General features: G+C 46.5%; 1 protein-coding gene across 1 annotated transcript in view; it reads right to left on the bottom strand.

Annotated features, from left to right (window-relative positions):
- Positions 1-17,399, bottom strand: part of TSPAN13 (tetraspanin 13) — a 183,795-nt gene extending 166,396 nt beyond the window's left edge. The window contains exon 1 of the mRNA XM_069648610.1: positions 17,037-17,399. Within this exon, the coding sequence (XP_069504711.1) occupies positions 17,037-17,099 (63 nt within the window). The 5' untranslated portion in view covers positions 17,100-17,399. The remainder of the gene's footprint in view (positions 1-17,036) is intronic.
- Between the last annotated feature and the right edge of the window lie 745 nt (positions 17,400-18,144).

Here is an 18,144-nt window from a genome sequence, read left to right as displayed (position 1 = left end):
TGGCGCCACCCACACCTCTAAACAGAGGAAGGGCAGGGGAAGAGAAATGGGGGGGGGGATTACTCCCTACTTCCCAAGGATCTCTTAGAAAAGATGACAGAAGCAGGACGTGAAGAGGATGGACCTGGATTAAACAGCCCCAACACCAGCAAAACCACAAATGTGAAAAAGCATTTGTGTTTCTATTTTGAAGTTCTTAACAAGGTTAAGTATGGGGCAGGAGAGGCACCACTCATTGGTACTGGCTGGGATGAGATATAGGTATGGTTACATTCACAGGCCCATGTTATCTCACACAAGGGAAATGCAAGTGGGAGCATTCAGCATCATGAAGAGACACAAAAGTAAATATAAAATGGGAATTCTAGTTAGAAAGCCTTCACCACTTAGTGGAAAACCATTTTATTAACCACACAAACTCCCCACCCACCCCTTTTCATTAGGAGGTTCCATTTGGATTCAGGTCTTGTACTATGCCATTGAGTCTTCACTATGGTAATTACAGTTAGTTTTCTTCTTTCTCAAAGCCACAGTTGGGTGTGGACTGTTTTAGAACTGCTGCGGGTAGCAAATCCAGTTATAATGTGCACTTTATTTCAAAATGGCAATTTAACACAGTGAAGACAGCAGAGCAGTTGGGTCACTATAGGGCGGATTGCCACCAGTAGCAACAATGTTTAAGCAGAACATTGAAATATTTTACAAAATAGGTGTGAAATAAGCCACATTTTTAACACGTTAGTTCCATATATGGCTGTGATCTGAAACCAAGGACTGGCAGGTCTGTGGTCAAGAGAACATTTTTATGTAGAGTTAAAACACACACACGAGAAAGATCACGTTCGCTACTTAGTTGCACAATCTCCAATGGACACAGAACTGAGTTCCTCAGAAGGGGGGCAAAGAAGGAAAGGCTACCTCTACGCACTAGGAAACCAAAATGCAACAAAGCACAGCCTCACACTCCTAACGCAACTGAATGGAGCACAAACTGAGTTTTCAATGATCAGGTATACAAATCATTAGCACACACTCCGACATCTACCTGTATGGTCAGAAACTCCCCCCATAAATGTTATGGGGCAATTTGAGGCACACTGGTCGATACAAAACACAGACGATGACAATGAAAATACCAATAAACGTGATCTCCACTCCCACAGTCCAGATGCATCATGAGCTTCAAAACAGCAATTGAAATGGGACTCATTAAGATTCTCTACAAGTTCATGGTCCACAAATGCATCAATACCGTGGACAGAATAGAACAGCTCTACCCAGCTTTAGTCAAGGAATTGGAAAGCTCCGAAAACATTTTACACTTCACATTGACCCGGAAGTACGGCCAGTGGCTCAACACACCCAGGGAATTCCAGTGAATATCCAGCATCAGGTGGAGGAGGAATGACATAAGCTATTGAGCCAGGACATCATCGAACCGGCATCGGGGCCAACATCCTGGGTGTCACCCATTGTGCCCGTCCCAAAGAAAGGATCAAATACCATCCAGCTATGCGTGGACATGAGGAGGGCAGACGCGAGTCATTTAGCCCCCCTCCCCCTGTTTCACGGACAGGATTAATCTCCTGAACTGATCCAAAGTGTTTTAGAAACTGTACCTTAACAGCTGGTTTTATCCCTGGACAGCAGGTCATTAGTACATTTGTGACCCATCTGGGGTTATACAGGTACAAAAGACTAAGCTTTGGCGTCTCATCAGCGACAGATATTTTCCAGGATGAAAGTCACCGCGTCATTAAGTATATTCCAAACTGTATCTTTGGCACAACAGAAAAAAACAACACAAGCAAGAGCGTGCATGGCCATGGAAGCAGGCAACCTTATGCTGATCGTGACAAGTGTGAATTTAGGAAAAGTACCCTCCAATTTTTCAGTCGCATCTTCTAGGTGAATGGAATGACACCTGACCCAGAGAGAAGATACATGCATTAAATGATACATCACCACCAACTAATGTGTCGGAAATCCAATACAACGATAAGTGAGCCCCTGAGGGCATTAACCAAGCAGCACATGCCTTTTTACTGGTCAACAGAAAGTCAATCAAGCTTCGCAGCCATTCGAAACAGGATAGCGAGGGCGGGGAACATAGCCTATTTTTGACGCGGACAGGGAGACCAAATTTACTGCTAGTCCATTTGGCCTGGGAGCCATACTCGCACAAAAGAGCCCTGATGGATTAGGACACGGACACATTCTCATATGTGAGCAGAAGTTGCTCCAAAACTGAACAGGCCTACTCCCAGGCAGAGAAAGAAGGCCCGGCAGTCGTGTGGCCCTGCAAACATTTCCACTTGTTACTCTATGGAAAGCCTTTCACAATCATAACGGACCACCAGGCACTGCTGTTCTTAAATGGTAATCTGCAAGCTAAAATGCCACCCTGCATTGCACGGTGGGGCCTGCGGTTGCAAGGCTAAGCATTCAATATCACCCACAGACCGGTCAAAGAGGCCAATGTTCTTGTCACGACACACCAGGCAAGAACATGCCCCAGAACCATCAATGGCAATCGATACATCAGACACCTCATCTAACTGTTCCGCAAGGCATATAACCCCTGGAGCTAGCAAAGGTGGCAGAGGATGACATTTCATTCCAGATAAGAATAGATGGACTAAAGGCAGGGAAATGGTGGCCAGGTAAAGAAAGGAGTAGAGGGGAGTTGGCAGAAACAAGGACGGACTTGGACAGTCTACTGCTGGTCAAAGATTAGCTAGCCAGAGTCAGCTCCAGTGAGGAGAGCCAGACCTTGCAGACAAGGGACACAGAGGGATCATCTCAACAAAAAGAACTGCGCCAGAAGGTGTGGTTTCCAAAGCTTGATGGAATGGTGGAAGACGTACTGAGAGACTAACCCACATGCAGCCTAATCACCCCTACCAGACATCCTGAACCACTGAACACAACTGTGACCCGGAGGTGGTCACCATAGACTTCTTTGAACTGATAGAAGGGGGACAATATGTATTGGTAATGATGAACACTCCAGATACCCCGAGGCACAAGTGCTCTCTTCCATGACGGCTTAGGTCTTCCCCGTGTTAGACAGGATCTTCATTGCCTATGGCATTCCTCAGCCGGTCAAATCGGATAACTGGCCACCTTTTACAAGATTTCCAGGACTTTGCAGAGTATAGGGGCTTCAAACACAGGATAATGACTCCACTGTGGCCCCGGGGAAATGGCACGATTACGTGGTTTATGGCCAACCTGAAGAGAACAATGCAAATCTCCCAATTAACAAGGCAACCGTATGAGCAAGTGCTTCATCAGCTCGAGAGACTACAGGAGCAACCTGCACAGCTCAACAGAAGTGCCCCGCTGAAATTATGTTTGGACGGAGTGTTCGCACCCAACTGCCTCACCAGAAGGGGGCCTCTGAGCACCCCGACAGAGACCTGGAGATGATAATCAAGGACATGGACTCGAAGGAAAGGATGAAGGCCTATGCCGATCACAGAAGACATGCAAGACCATCCACCTTAGAGCTAGGGGATGTGGTGGTTGTGAAACAAACTATGACCAACAAGGGGGACGCGTTCCTTTATGAAGATCTAATCACCACAGAGGGGGACCGTGTTAGGTGACCAGAAATTCGCCGCATTTCAAGAGGCTATCTGGAACACTTTAAAGGCCACAATAGGGATCACAGGAAGATGAAAGGGGCTACTCATCAGACGAGTCATATCAATCACGGAGACAGAAGAGTCAAAAACATCAAACCCGGAGGAAAAGGGGCAAGACTACCCATGAGAGAGACCCGAGCCCAGGGACCCTCATCCACAAAGGGCTCGGACCAGACTACACAGGCTCATTGAAGAAATGGGGTGAAGTTATGTTGTTAGCATTTAATGGGGGTTTGGGAGGTGGTGTGTAATGTCGGGAGTTGTAGTCTTGGGCAGGTGGGGCAAGGGCACAGGTAGTTAAGTGACAGGAGGGACAGGAAGGGCCAATTACTTGTATGCAGGCAGTTGAATAGACGTGGAGCACTCGCTCTGTCTACTCCTGGTTAGCAGTGTGGCGACAGACCACTGAAAGTCCTGGTTATAGTAGTGTGCCGACCCCACAAACACGACTATCCCACTCTGCACTGCATCCTCCTTCACCAACAGGAAGGCCACACAAGATGCATTTCAGGAATGAGTAGTATGTATTTTGTGAAGCACACCCATGCCAATGAACGAAAGCCAAACAAATCCATCATGGAATCTTAAAAGAAATGTAAAATAAAAAAATAGAGTATTCCCTTCTCCCACACCCCCAAACGACGAGATAACTTGGTCTATGGGTTGGTGTGCACTGTTCTATGGGTTGGTGCACAATCCTGTTTCAGCTCAGCCTGGGCTTGCCCACAAGGACAGTTCAACTCCGCAATTTCAGTCAATTCTGTGAGCTCAAGTAGATAAAGCAGGAGCAAGTGTCTGGCCTTGCTTCCAGTGCTAAGCGACAGCGAGGGCTGCTAATCCTGGAACTTGCCGTTCTAATCAACTACAGTACAAGCACCACGGCCTTCAACCTACTAAGACGTAAAATACCACTTTCAACTAATAAGCTAATTAGAGAACTTGCTAAGCTATACCCTCTTATCACAAAAACATTAAGCAGTTCGAATGGATGACAAAATTGCCTATAGCTTTTAAGAATGCAGCACTGGATGTAATTATGTACTTCGGACTATTTGTATTGTAGCGAGTTATGCATTAGCTGGGGCTTAGCTCACCGAATCATACAAAGTAACTTGGCCAAATTCTTAACAGTCGGTCGTCACTACAAACATTTGCTTTCTGAGTCACTCCCTGCAATTCCCTCATCTGCATGGAGGTGCCATTTTACATGTCAAGCAAACAAGGAAACATGCATTGTCTAGCAATGACATCTTATCAGAATACTCTGTATTCTGATTTTTCTAGGAGGAGTGTTGGGGGTCTAGTATGCACTGACAGACTGCATACCCAAGCAAGTTGAATTCTTATTTTCAAACATTTTTGTGGCCGACCCAGTGGTAACAATCCAGCACTATCATTTTCTCGCCTTCTTGTTCCCCGTTTCAGTACTTACAATAAGCCTTCAACAGTAATTAGAATATCGTTAGCTCTACCAGCCTCCCCCGACCCCCAGCAGAGGAAGGTACTTGCCCGTACACCTACTGGATGTTTTTCTCCCCCTGACGGGAATTCTTAAGGCCAGCTCACCTTGTCGCTCACTCACAGTCAGGCATATAACAGAGTCTCATCTGCTGTGTGATTGGGGGCATGGAGGATAACTCTCGCCTCCCGCGAGAGGCAGCAGAGTATTGGTGGCAATATTCAGAGTTGGGGGTCTATTGGAGTCCAAGCTGGGCCGGGAGCCGAGAAAGGCCCACCTGCAAAGGGGAACTTGGTTGGCAGCCTCTCTCTGTTTCCACTACTGGGGGATCATGTAATGGTGCAGGTGAGAGCTATGCTGCAAGGGTGTTAAGACAGCACCACAGATTATATCTTCATGTACCCTCCTTCCCCCGCATCCCTCGGGATTAGGACTCATGGGTGTGCAGCACCAGGGCTCTTACCGAGGGCACAATGTCCACACTGTTACATGTAATGGTAACCAGTCTGCTGGCTGTTAAGGCCAAGTTGTAGGACAAACCCTGACCTCCCCTTTGGCCGCAGTGGTAGAGTGAAGCCAAAGAGGAAGGCCTTAGGTGAGTTAGGCCTCGGCGGGTGCTGCGAGTGGAGTGAAATGGAGGAAAGTCCAGGCGCGGCCTTCAGGGTGAAATGTTGCCAACAGCCAGGTGCGGTCATCACCCTCATCTTCCTCTCCCATACACCCCACCCCCACCTTCCGACTTCCTTTTAATAGTCCTGTGCTGCCATCAGGAAGGGCTGCATGGTATCAAACAAAGAGCTGTGATTTTCACACAAACTCAGAGGGCTTCTATTCCCTCGGAAAACATGGAGTGAGATGTGCCTTTTGTTCTCATTTGGTCATAGGCATGCTCATGTAAGTGAAGCAATTTTAGGTGTGGTTTTTGGTGGGGTCAGGCATATCTCGATTGGGAGCAGTGGTTCTGTTGCATCCTAGTGGCATTCCCTTTCTGAGCTTGGACACTGACATTATGAGGAATTCTGTAGACCATTTGTAGGGAATAAGACTTCTTAGGGAGAATAGCTCAAGGACTCATGTGCGTGGCCGAGGCAAGCCTCAAGGCAGGAGCAGTCCTGCCGACTCTAAGAGTATACTCTTCTGGGGAATCGAGGGGGAAAGACTGCTTCTCCATTTCCACAGTCTCCCGAATACCTATTCAAGACCTTTGAGCCTTTACAAAACACTGGCCCCGCTGGTGGGTTGTCCACAAAAGGAGTTGTGGTCTTCACTCTCTGAGGTTTTTGGCTGGTGCAGGGTTCCACTCAGGTGGAGTGGTAGGTGTGCAGGTCTGGCAATGTATTTGCAGAGCATAGCATCTGCTCAATAATTAGATGTCTGATGCACAGATTGGTGCATCTCAAAGAGCACTGGTCTCTCCCTCTCTGAAAGATGGGCAGGCAGTGAATAAGTCTGTCCAGTCATGGGTCCAGGTGCAGAGACTAATGGCAGCGGTTGCGATTACAAGCCTTAGGCTAGTCTTTGGCTCCGCTTCCCCGCTTTCACTTCCGCAAAAATGCAATAACGCAGATTTCCAACTTCCAGTGCTTGCTTCTGTTGTTCAAAAGCATCTGGCCCCAGCAACAGTGTTGGGAGGGGGCTGCAGCAGATACCAGCTATAGGCTGGTGTGCCTTCCGATGTCAGTGGGCAACTGTCACTGACATGGGTTGGAGGGCACTGTCTTCCAAACACATGGTGTGGGAAAGCTAGTTTTTAAGTGTTAGCGGTCAGGCTAGTTTTTATGCGCTAGCAGTCCTTTGCTCCCGAGCCTAGGAGTGCCCTGTGCTGCTCTGGTCAAACCGATATGCAATTGCTTGCCATCTCTATTCCAGAACTGGGTCTTCACAGGCTAGACTTGTTTGCCTTGGTGTGAATGGCAGACTTCTCTGATCCTGGGTGACTGTGAAACAGCACTTGGCAATGGAAGGGCTGGCTGTTGAGTGGGAGGGGTAGTGTGTGTCTGTCCAGGATTCAGCATAACTGGCACCCATTAAGCACAAGCCACTGTGGGGCTTAATTACAGCACAAGTATAACAAATGCCGACCGGAAAAAGGACCTGCCAGCCTTCAAAAACATTCACATTGGAAATTGGCTTATTAATGCAGACTGTGTTTTGCTAATAACAGAAGGAAGAGCTGTGATAAAATGAAAAGGATGTGTGAAAGGGCAATCATCAAAAGGCCTCCCTTTCATAACAAAGGGAAAGGTTGAACTGAAAAGCAGCCTTTACTTCGCATTTGCAGGAGAAAAATCAAAGGCCCCCTTCTACATGGAAAGCAGGGCTTTCAAAAAAACTAAAATGGCTGTGTGTGGGTGTTTTACGGTTTAGGCATGAGAAAAATGTTCCCCTGCTAAAATAAGGATATCAAGGAAAACACTGGATGTGGTGTTCGCCCAGTTATATCCTATCCCCCTGGCTCTTTAACATCTACCTTGCTCAGCTGGCACTGCTCATCTCCTCCTTCAACCCCAACTTCCAGTGTTAAGGAGACAACCACCACTCTTCAGACCTCCTGCTGACTCACTCACACCTTTCTTCATCCCCGACTGCATATCTGCCATCCAGGCCTGGTGCACTTCCCAACTATCTCTGCCTCAATGCCAGCAAAATGGAGATCCTTCTAATTGTGACCCCTGCTCCCTCCTTCCCTATGGCCTGCGTCCATGAGCTCTCCTCCTGCTCCTTCTGAAACCAGAAACTTGGGAGTCCTTGACTCCGCTCGATCTCGTCTTCCTCGCTCACACCCACGACATTCCTAAGAAGTTCCGCTTTCAATTCTTACTTCTCAAAGGAATTCTCCCTTTTCTCACCTTCCCCAGAAGCTCAATGTTTCCCTACCTCCTCCTCAATCTTCCTTCTTACACTCTGCGACCTCTTCAGCTAATCCAGAATACAGCAGCAAGACTTATCCTTGGCCTTAAGCAAAGGGACAGCCTCTCTCCTCCCCTAAATCGTCACTGGCTCCCAGTGGCTGCATGGATCAAAATCAAATCCCTCTGCATCATCCGCAAGGCAGTCTGGGGCCAGGGCCTCACTATCACCTACAAAATACTCTTCTAGACCTTTACGTTCCTCTGGCACCAACACTGTGTGTAAAGCGTTTCACAAAACAAGAGCAGGAGGTTGTTCGCTTTCCTCAGCTGGATCCCTCCTATGAATAGCCTCCCCCTCCCTCTGCACCTTGAGCAGTACCTTCTTAAATTCTGAAAGCACCTCAAGACTTACTCTTTTCCTCCTCCTTCCCTCCACTGCTAATCTCAGTTGCTGCAAATGGTGTCTTTGACCCTTATGCGTCCTCTGCCCCCCTCCCTTCTCCCCCCCTTCATCTCCCCCTCCCCAACTACTCGCACCCAATCTTCCCAGCTTTGGTCTACCCTCAGCACACCCTCGAGACTTGCACTTTTCCACCCAACGCGGTTATAGGCCGGATAGCACTTATACTCTGCACTTCATCTTTGACTCACCCAACGGCATGGACACCCCAGCACCCACCCCACATCCATCCCTCCTTGCTGCACTTGCATGTTCTGAACATATAAAAGGCATAGGTTTGTCCGTTCATTCCCCAGCTGTACTTATATTGGTACATTTTCATTTTTTTAAAATGTACTTCAATCCCATCTTCCCTCCCTGTTGCCACTTTGAAACTTAATTTGCTGTATAAGCACCTAACAAGCAAACAAATAAATGTGTGGGGGTAAGATACAATGTATTAAATATATAATATGCTTCACATACAAAATACCAACAACCAGCCCACCAGGAAAGGAATGCACCAACCACTTTTACTCACAAAAAAGGTGAATACTGCCCACAAATTAAAATAGGGAGTAACAAGATTTCAGCATGGCCTCAGGGTATCTCAGGGCAGAGATGAACTCTGATGCATGATAAGGATATCATTCCATCAATTTTCAAATTACAGAGGCTAATTGTGTTTACCCTGGTCTTACACCAACAATCAAGCCCAAGAACCTCTGGTCACATGCTTGCAAAGAAATAAAAACACAGAAACAAAAGTTAAGATTTGCAAACATGATGAAGAATGCCTATTAGTTTAAATGGACTACCATAACTAGCGATTTTCTCAGCAACGATAATCGCACTGCGTCCATCCGTATGTCATTTGAAAGCTAGTAATGAGCTGGTTATTTTGATATAAATGTGATCCCCATGCGATTCTTGGAAATCATGTTTTCATCTGAATTATGTTTTTGGCTGCCCCCGAAAAGGTGCCAAATGTAAGAATTGGTGAGCTGATGGGTTAATAATTAGGTATATAAAGTTACATTTCAAGTTCATAACTATTATACTTTTTGTGAAAAAGGCAAATAATTATAGTGCAATAAAGTGTTGAAATGAAAGTAAACCTCCCTGATCCGTCAAGAGGAGAGGAATACATGCATATGATGGCAGTTAAAGGGGAGTTGCAATATTTCTTTTCTAAACCCCTGAACCAATCCTTCGAGAGGGGCTGACTTGGGGGTGAGGGAAGAAAAATGTAAGTGTCCAATCCTGGTTGCAAGATCCGAAGTTAGCATCACCTAATGTTCATTTTCATTGGAAGGGGGCTTGGGGAGTAAAAAAGATCCTACACTATGGAAGAAGGGCCAGCTGCCATCTGCTGAAATTTAATCTGGGTGAAAATATTGGAAGAGGGCTGGTGAATTCTATTGCTGGTGAGACCAGAAACCAGAGGGTGCGATACTTCCCTGGAGCCATCGGGGGAGGATTGCTGTGAAATTCGTTTGACTGAAGTGCTGACCAGAATCCTGTTCCCCAAAAACAAAGCCCTGCTCATTCACCAGTGGGTTCCCTTCCATCATGGGTGGGAGATAATTGTGTAGACTGAATCATATTTGACTGTATATTAATTTAAACTCCCAAATAGACTGACGCATGGGGGAGCGTGGGAGAATTCAAAACTCACTCTCTCGCCTAGCAGAAAGATACAAGATAAGTCATTTAAAGTAATTGGAGTGCCGTGATTTTCATGTTCATTCCCGACTTCTGTAATGAAAAGGGGTGTCCTTTTCTAAAACGAAATTCCTAACTGAACCCCTGACCAGAACTTGTTTTAAACCAAAGAAATACTTCCTACAAAAATGAAATTGATAATCATCAATAACCCCAAACCCTGCCTTTCAACCTAAAAGATACTTGTCCCAAAAACTTGCTTTTAAATAAAAGGTATCCTTATCTTAAAAAGGAAATTCCCTATGATCACCATTCTTTCAACATCTTGTACCCACAAACGAGAATTCACATCCGTCGACTACCCCAACATGGGCTTTTGAGTGAGGTGGGATGGGGGGGGGGTGGTCGGAAAAACTTCCAAACTGTCCCCACTCCCTAAACCAGGCCTTTGAACAGAAGGGTGCTACGTGTAAATGATGCTTGGGTTTTTGGGGCTGGGGAGGGAGAAGTGCTTTGAAAAAGTGAGACCTCATGTATCCAACACTGAACCTGTGATGCAGATCTCGTTTTAAAATCCAACCAGTGTTTATTTCTAAGCTAAACCTTGGTGAAATAATTGCCACAGGCATTTCTACAAACGTGTAATTTCATACTGCTAGCGTTTTGGAGTGTGCATGGAACTCCATATAGCAAGCCTTCAAGGTGAGAGTTTCATAAAACTAAAATAGTGCCTATGTTTTAACACAAACTCTCAGCCAGAAACGAAAATTATGTTTCAGTATTGTGCCATGTATTATTGAAATTCAACGGTGTTCATGGGGAAAGAGTTTTGACAGTTTAGTTAGCCTGTGTTCCATGTTTGCAAGACGAAAGCAAATGCAGAAAAAGTGCATTTAAAAACATCCTACAGAAAAAGTGCGTTTGGTAATTTAAGCTGTTTTCTGCCACAAAGAAGGTGGCGTGTTTGATTAAATATTAATCTGTTAGTCTTTGAGCTTACAATTGAAATATATATTCTTTCTTTACCCCAGCCTGGTTTTTGACTCACTGGGCGGCAGGGAGGGGAGGGGGGGGGGGGTCGGGAGAGAATTTATGTGAACGCCCAGGTTAAGGGTGATCTCTCAATATGATGCTACGCCACCAATGGGCTGATTTGTGGCTGGTTGTGGGATGCCGGTGTTCCTGTGGCGTTTTGGATTTCACTTGCTTTGGTGGGTTGGCTTGACCTGGGGATTGTGCATTCCTCCCTTTGGGTTCTGGGTGCTTCTTCAAGGCCTTCTGACTCCCATGGGGATGAGTATAAGCAGCTATACCCATCGTCTTCCGCTTCTACGAGGATTTTGCTACAGCACAACCCTGAGAGCGGCCCATAGTTCCTTTTTAAGCCTTCCTTCCTTGTTGTGTTAAAAGCCTTTTAAAGTCCCCTTTAAAGCCCCTCAAGAATGCAGACTAAAGTGCCTCACTGAGTCTGCGGTCTTGCAGCTTTCACGTTGATAAGGAAGATTGGGCAATGCGTTGCCCTGCTTGTTCCCTTTAGTTTATGGTCTCTCCTAGTGTTTCATCTTAAGTTGCGACCCCACTTTTAGGCCCAAAGTATTGTCCTCCATCTCTGGAAATCAGCACCCCTTCCACTGCCGAGGGGATAACAATGGAGATGGCTGGTTTGGCTACGAGAGACTAGTCTTCCTTACCTACTGGAGCAGGGCAGCGGTTTCGGTCATTCGCGGCCGGCTTATTACCTTTATAGCTTCCAGGAGGGGTCAGGAGGCCTTGTATTTCACCACCAGCTGCAGGCTGAGAGTAGCATTCTCTTTTGTTGGCACCTGGATCGAGTCAGTGCCACCCGGACATCCTGGGCCATTGTTATAGTGGCATGGTGGCCTCCCAAAGAACTGCAGGGTGCAACGGTTCAGATGATCTGTGGGGTTGCCACATGGGAATCCTGTTACTGGTGCTGCTATTGCCAGTTTCTCCCTGGGCCAGAGGATGAGGGGTTTGCCTACTCCTTTCCCATGTGCAGTTTCCTTCAAGAGGACTGGCATGATACACTTCTCAAGCTTTTGATTAAAAGTGACCAGTTTCCATTTTTATTTGGTATACAGTCGAGTATGGACTGGGAGGAAGAGAGACGCTGATGTAATGCTCCGATACTATAATTCTTAATTACTCCTAGTCCTACTCTTCCCCGTCACAGTATTACAGTATTTACAACCAACTCCCGCCACCCCCATACTATTGGGAAAGTGGTACACCCTCCTCATTAGGTGTAGGAGAGATGAATATTAGTGTTCAGTCATCAGAGAATACATTTAGTTATGTTAGTACGAGTGTATGCCCCATCGCCCTAGGTCAATGTTCAAATACTCATGTATGGTTACATTGGCTATTAGTGTCAAAGTCTGTTGCTATGCGCATCTTTAAAAATACATATAACTGCCAATTTAAAAAAGGAAAATAAAAAGACAACTCTGACTGCCCCGGTTCGGTGGCTGGTGAGCAGGGGGGGGGGTGCGGTAACTGACCAATAAATCATAATAAACTAGCAGCCATTTAGTTTTTTGCATGTGAACACATCGTGTCCATTAGAAATCACCACCAACAGTGTCACCATCATGCAACAACCTCTAAACTAGTCTATCAAAGCCCCAAATAACGAATCGCATCTTTACAAAGTAGACGTCGACAAATCAAACACACGGGATGAAATTGGGCAAAGGCGTGAGATCAAAGCTACAACTGCAGCATTCGTTTTCAACTGTTAAAATGAGTGCCTATGGGTATCGTTTGCCAACGTGTAACTTGCCTAGATGAATGCAGGGCATGACGTTAGAAAATAGACGCCCTTTTTTCTTCCCCTTTAGTGAGGTATCTCACACAATGCCAAAGGAGACGGAGACATATCCTCAGATGCCACGCATCTTTATAATGCCAGTAGTTACATTTACCGTGATTAAACACTACAGGCACTCAGCAGTGCCAACATTCTGAAAAAGACGCAGCTTTCTTATACAGCCCTGCAACAAGGTACAAGGCTGCATGGGATCCTTGTACCCAGAGCGACTCGGATCTCAGCGAAGGCCTAAAAATACATGTGGGAAACATATCCGGTTTGCCTATCGGAAAATCCAATGATGTGCCTTCCTGGTAATCAGACCTGCAACACAAGCCTGACACGGATACCAGCCGACTGGCCTCTTTGGAAAGATGACCCAACGGCACCAGCATTCAATATCATTTAAAAGGTACAGGCAGACATCAAAAGTTCAGATTACAACCATGAGTGTCACTCACCGAGGCGCGGCCTCACAGACTGAACCAACCTGGCTCCCTAGGCCAACCCCACCACCCCCGGCCTGCACCCTTGATCCCTATGCCAACCCCCTCTGGGCCTGCACCCTTGATCCCTACACCAAACCCCCCAGGGCATACACCCTTGATCCTACACCAACCGCCCCCCCCCCCGCCAACCCCCTGGGTCTGCACCCTTGCTCCTTACACCAACAACCCCCAGGGCATACACCCTTGATCCTTACACCAACACCCCCTGGGCTTGCACCCTTCCCCGTGCCAAACCCCCATGGTCCTGCACCCTCACTCCCTAAGCCAAACTACCATGTGCCTACACCAGCTCACCCTACACCAACCCTACCCTTCCTCCCCCGCCCCCATGGGCCTGCAGCCTTCCTCCCTACTCCACCCCATGGACCGCACCCTTGCTCCCTACGCAAACCCATTGGGCCTGAAGCCTCACTCCCTACACCAACCCCCATGGACTAATCTAAAAGAAGTTCGCATTTTTTTAAAACGTACTCGCCGTCAGCTGTCGTAAAGCTGTTGCACGAGTTCACAATGCTTTAAACGTCATTAGTGCACACAAATATGGTGCCCTTCAAATCTAACGGCCGACAGCCTGTCACTTTGATGTGTAAAAATCTAGGACATCCGTTTAAGACCTTAAATTAGTAGAAGCAAACAGCGATGGTAAACAGGCCTAATAGCTAGCTTGGACATACTTGTTCAAGTCTGAACCTGATGTTTGTTTCTCGAACAATCTAGTAATGAGTTATCTGCACGCCCTCTCCCATTGTTTCGGCTGCCCGCCTAGTGATCTTGCTGTGCGCGTGCACATGCTTCCGTTCACCTCACCCTATCGGGCACTGCGGGGCCGCGTGACACGTGCTCCACTGAGTGAGTCAGAGACATAAACTAACAAAGGCAATAGGAAACGTGGAGGCATGGTCTTATCTCATCGCATGCGGGCCAGTTTCTGGGGGCGAGCAATGGCGCAGCAGGGACAGCCTTCAAGTCTCCTCCGACCTGGGAGCCTCTGCATGTTAACATTAGAGGCAGGAGACACTAGCCTGCCCATATCTACCTACACCACCACCACCCATTGAGGAAGCCATTTTTAAGGTGGCTCGTACCCATCACATGGCGAATCTAAACATATTGTCATTGCCCCATAAACGCAGAAAGTGTGTTAATTGCTACAAAGGGACACACTGGCATGCCAAGATAGAGGGTTTGGAGTTTGATTGATTAAGATGGCCGCCTGTTGCTGTCTTACTCAGGGGCCAAAGACTGGCTGCCGGAGTAGGCGATCGTGAATTGAATTGCCAAAGGAAGGCGCAAAGGAATTGTCATTTATGATCTTGTACCTTACCCAGGGCCATGTTCTTGCGTGGGAGAGGTTTTAGGGATATCAAATTAGTGGCTCTATATCATCCGGGCAATACAGGGGTTCCCTTCGAATATCATTCTTTTCTGGTACATTAATCCAGTTGAAAAAATAAATAAAAAGGGGGGGGGGGGCGACTAGAAATCCCAACATGGACTAGTCTTTTAAATGTAAGCAGAGGACAGCAGAACACATGTTCAGGTGAGACAGAGTCACCAAACTAATCATTACTGAAGCAAAAAAAGTTTAAGTAGGTGAAAAAGCAATAATGATACCCATTAGGTTTGTTGATGACCTTGCGTGTTTGGACAAATGGGCCAGAGTTGCGTGTAATATAAAAAACGTGATACCGAGATCACGTGATCTTGTGCCCTTACAAGTCATTTGCCAGCTATGTTCACAATATATGTTAAGGAATTCAGCTGGCATCACTGCCAAGTATCCGCGCAAATCTCCAGGTTTCGACAGACAACAGAACTCTGAAAATGTGCATTTACTTGCATCGTACAGCTATGTAGTGCATCATATAGCAATTTAGTGATTATTATAGAGCTTCTTGTAGATGGATCGCTTCCCAGCGCTGTAACAATCAGCATTATTACCCACGCCTGGTACTTGATTCATAACCTGCAGAAGGAGGAAGGGCCTAGTCTGCCTAACCAGGGCTAAACTTGTCGCATGGCATCATCCCATTACTGAAACGAGCAGGTTGCACATGAGCTTTCCATCTGGCGTGCAACTATTTGCGGAAGTTATTCGGGGGTCAAAGTGTACGAAAAGAAGTAGTGGAACTATTTTCCCTGCTGGCCTGACCCTATGCTCCACAAACCCCATCACAACGCCCCCTCCCACAGGCAAACCCAAATCACCAAACACACACCTGCTATCTAAGGAAATGTTCAGTGAAGTGAAAGTTTCAACTTCTTCCTACTCTTACTTTAAAACTAACCATTCTGGAACGGTTTGTTTTTAAAATAAAAAGTATAGGAACAGTAAAAAAAAAAAAAAGTCTTCATAAAAAAAAAAAAAAGAAAAAAGGAGAGGGTCCCCGCCCCCACCCACCCTGAAGTTATAGGCCCCGACCACTGAAATTATTATAGGCCCAGAAACTCACCAATTAGCAGCTATTGCCATCACCTGCCCAATTAGTCATGCCAACCTATACTCGGGTACTCTCACTGTATGTAAGATTGCATATATTTATTGTGTACTGGTTTTAGAAAATTAAGCTTTATACATACACACACACACACACACTCTTCTGTGCATGGAAGACCTGTCCATTAAATGCTCATGCATTCAAACCATTTGGCAGGTTTTGTTATAAATGTATGTCTATGGACCCAAACCACACGGAAACATGATTGCTTCACCTCATAACCTGCCTACTTCTCTTGCCTTCCCCATAGCACTTTGAAGCCACTTGAGAACACTTTGTAACCCAACCTTAATGAAACTGGGAGCTGCCTCCCTGTTCTCCTCTGCCTCGCTTTCCCTTCCTTACACGCCCAGCTTCCATTCTTCTCTTGGAGCATTTGTTAAGGCGTCTGAGCACTGTGTTCACCAAATAAAGACCCATTTATTCTGGCTAATTTTAATTGAGATAAAAATGGACAAACAAGGCATAATGAAAATGAATTCCTGTTGCTGTTGGTCCTATTTTTGGATACGTATTCATTGTAATTACAAGTCAATTCAATATTGAAATTGCAATGATTTCATGATGTTGGCGAGGTGGTGTTGGGTAACAGTACAACAGCAACATGGGAGAGAAAGCCATTTGGGTGGAATATTTTTTTAGAATCTGCCCTGATGGGAGAAAATAGCTCATAGGGGTGTAAACGAATAGATTCGACATTTAAAGAGGAACATGCGCTGTAGAATAAACAATTACACGGATGGACAAGGAAATAAATTAATGGTTGAGCGACCAGGAAAGGGCGGGAGGGCACGAGGGCTGTAAATGAATCATATGCAAGGTAGAAACGTACAATTAAGATCAGGAAGGTGGGGGAGGGACGGGAGCTCGTTCTTTGGGCGGGGAAAGTAAATACATGGAATGGGAGAAGAGTGTGCAGTAATGAGTGAAATTAAGTGCGAAAGATCTGAAAGGGGTGAGATAAAAGGAACGAAAGCAGGTGACCTCGGATGGGTTTGATGAGATACAGCAAGATAAAACATGCGCGGTATTAAAAACTCGTTTGGTAAGAGAGATGGGTGTGCAAAATAAAATGAGATGGCATGGCGTACATGCTGTAAGCGGCCATGAGGGAAGAGAAGGGCGGGCACTCACTATGTACAGCAGGTTGAGGGCACACAAGGAGTTCTTGGAGCAGTGGAAGCCTCCGCAGACCATCTTGAACGCTTTTTGTTTCCCGGGACGTGCAGAAATAAGGCAGCACGGAGTAATGCCGAGGGCAGCCGCTACGCCTCCCTTCCCAGGCCGTGCGCAGTGCAACCGGGCGGCACGCGCTGGGGAGCCCGTGGGAGCAGCTGTCACAACGCGCAGCGTAGACACCGCCTCTTCCAGCGTGTGCACAAACGCCGCAGGAGCGGCTGAATCCCGGATCCGGTGCCGCAACCCGACGGGGGAGGGGGAGGAGGAAGGGGCGGAACTAGACGCTGCACACTGAGGCCACCACCAGAGCACGCCTTCTGATTGGCCGAGCGCTGCACGAACAAAGGTAAATATGCAAATCATTTCGTAGAAGCAAGGAGAGGCGATGATGTCACTGCAACCTGCTGACTGCGCGCAGGTGAGTCAAGGCTGCAGCGGGACCTGGAGCTGAGCGCCCATCAGGAGGTTTATTGCATGGGCAACGTCATGTATTTCGATGAGCAGCAAATCTATATGAGAGTAACAAGAGGTGATTTAATATAGCCAGGGCAGGTAATTTTTACGTACGAAGGCTTCAAGCATTATTTGTATCAGGTGTATTTTGTGTAAGCAGACCAGGCATTAAAATGAACTAAAAGCGGTTTATTAATACACTTTCGTGTTAATACATGAAGGTTTATTCTTTTTTTAAGGATCAGTGCATTTACACAACAAAACGGGCAGAGTAGGCTGAAGATATGGGGGTGATTGTGCCGGGTTGGGGAGATTTTTTTTAAATTAAATGGGCACAGGAACAACCCTGTATACGTCTTTGGAGCGCCACTGCACCAGCAGTTTCAGACGGAGCAATGTTGTATTCAGCTGCACTTATCTGATTACACAATTGATATATAAGAAGGAATCGTAGGAATTCTTGAGAAATTGTGTGTTTTGTATATCATACTTCACACCACGTTTAACTGCTTCCTTGCTGGATGACAGTTTCCTAGATAATGATAAGAATGTGGCTTCCTTCGTGAATGTGTAGGCGCACTAACAGCCTCAGTTTGTGCCTGATCTTTTG

This window comes from Ambystoma mexicanum, chromosome 2q, assembly GCF_040938575.1.
Source record: "Ambystoma mexicanum isolate Mex_15411 chromosome 2q, UKY_AmexF1_1, whole genome shotgun sequence".
In the NCBI taxonomy this organism is placed as follows: Eukaryota; Metazoa; Chordata; class Amphibia; order Caudata; family Ambystomatidae; genus Ambystoma; species Ambystoma mexicanum.
The sequence above is the reverse complement of the archived record's forward strand: the minus strand, read 5'-3'. Positions and strand labels throughout refer to the sequence as shown.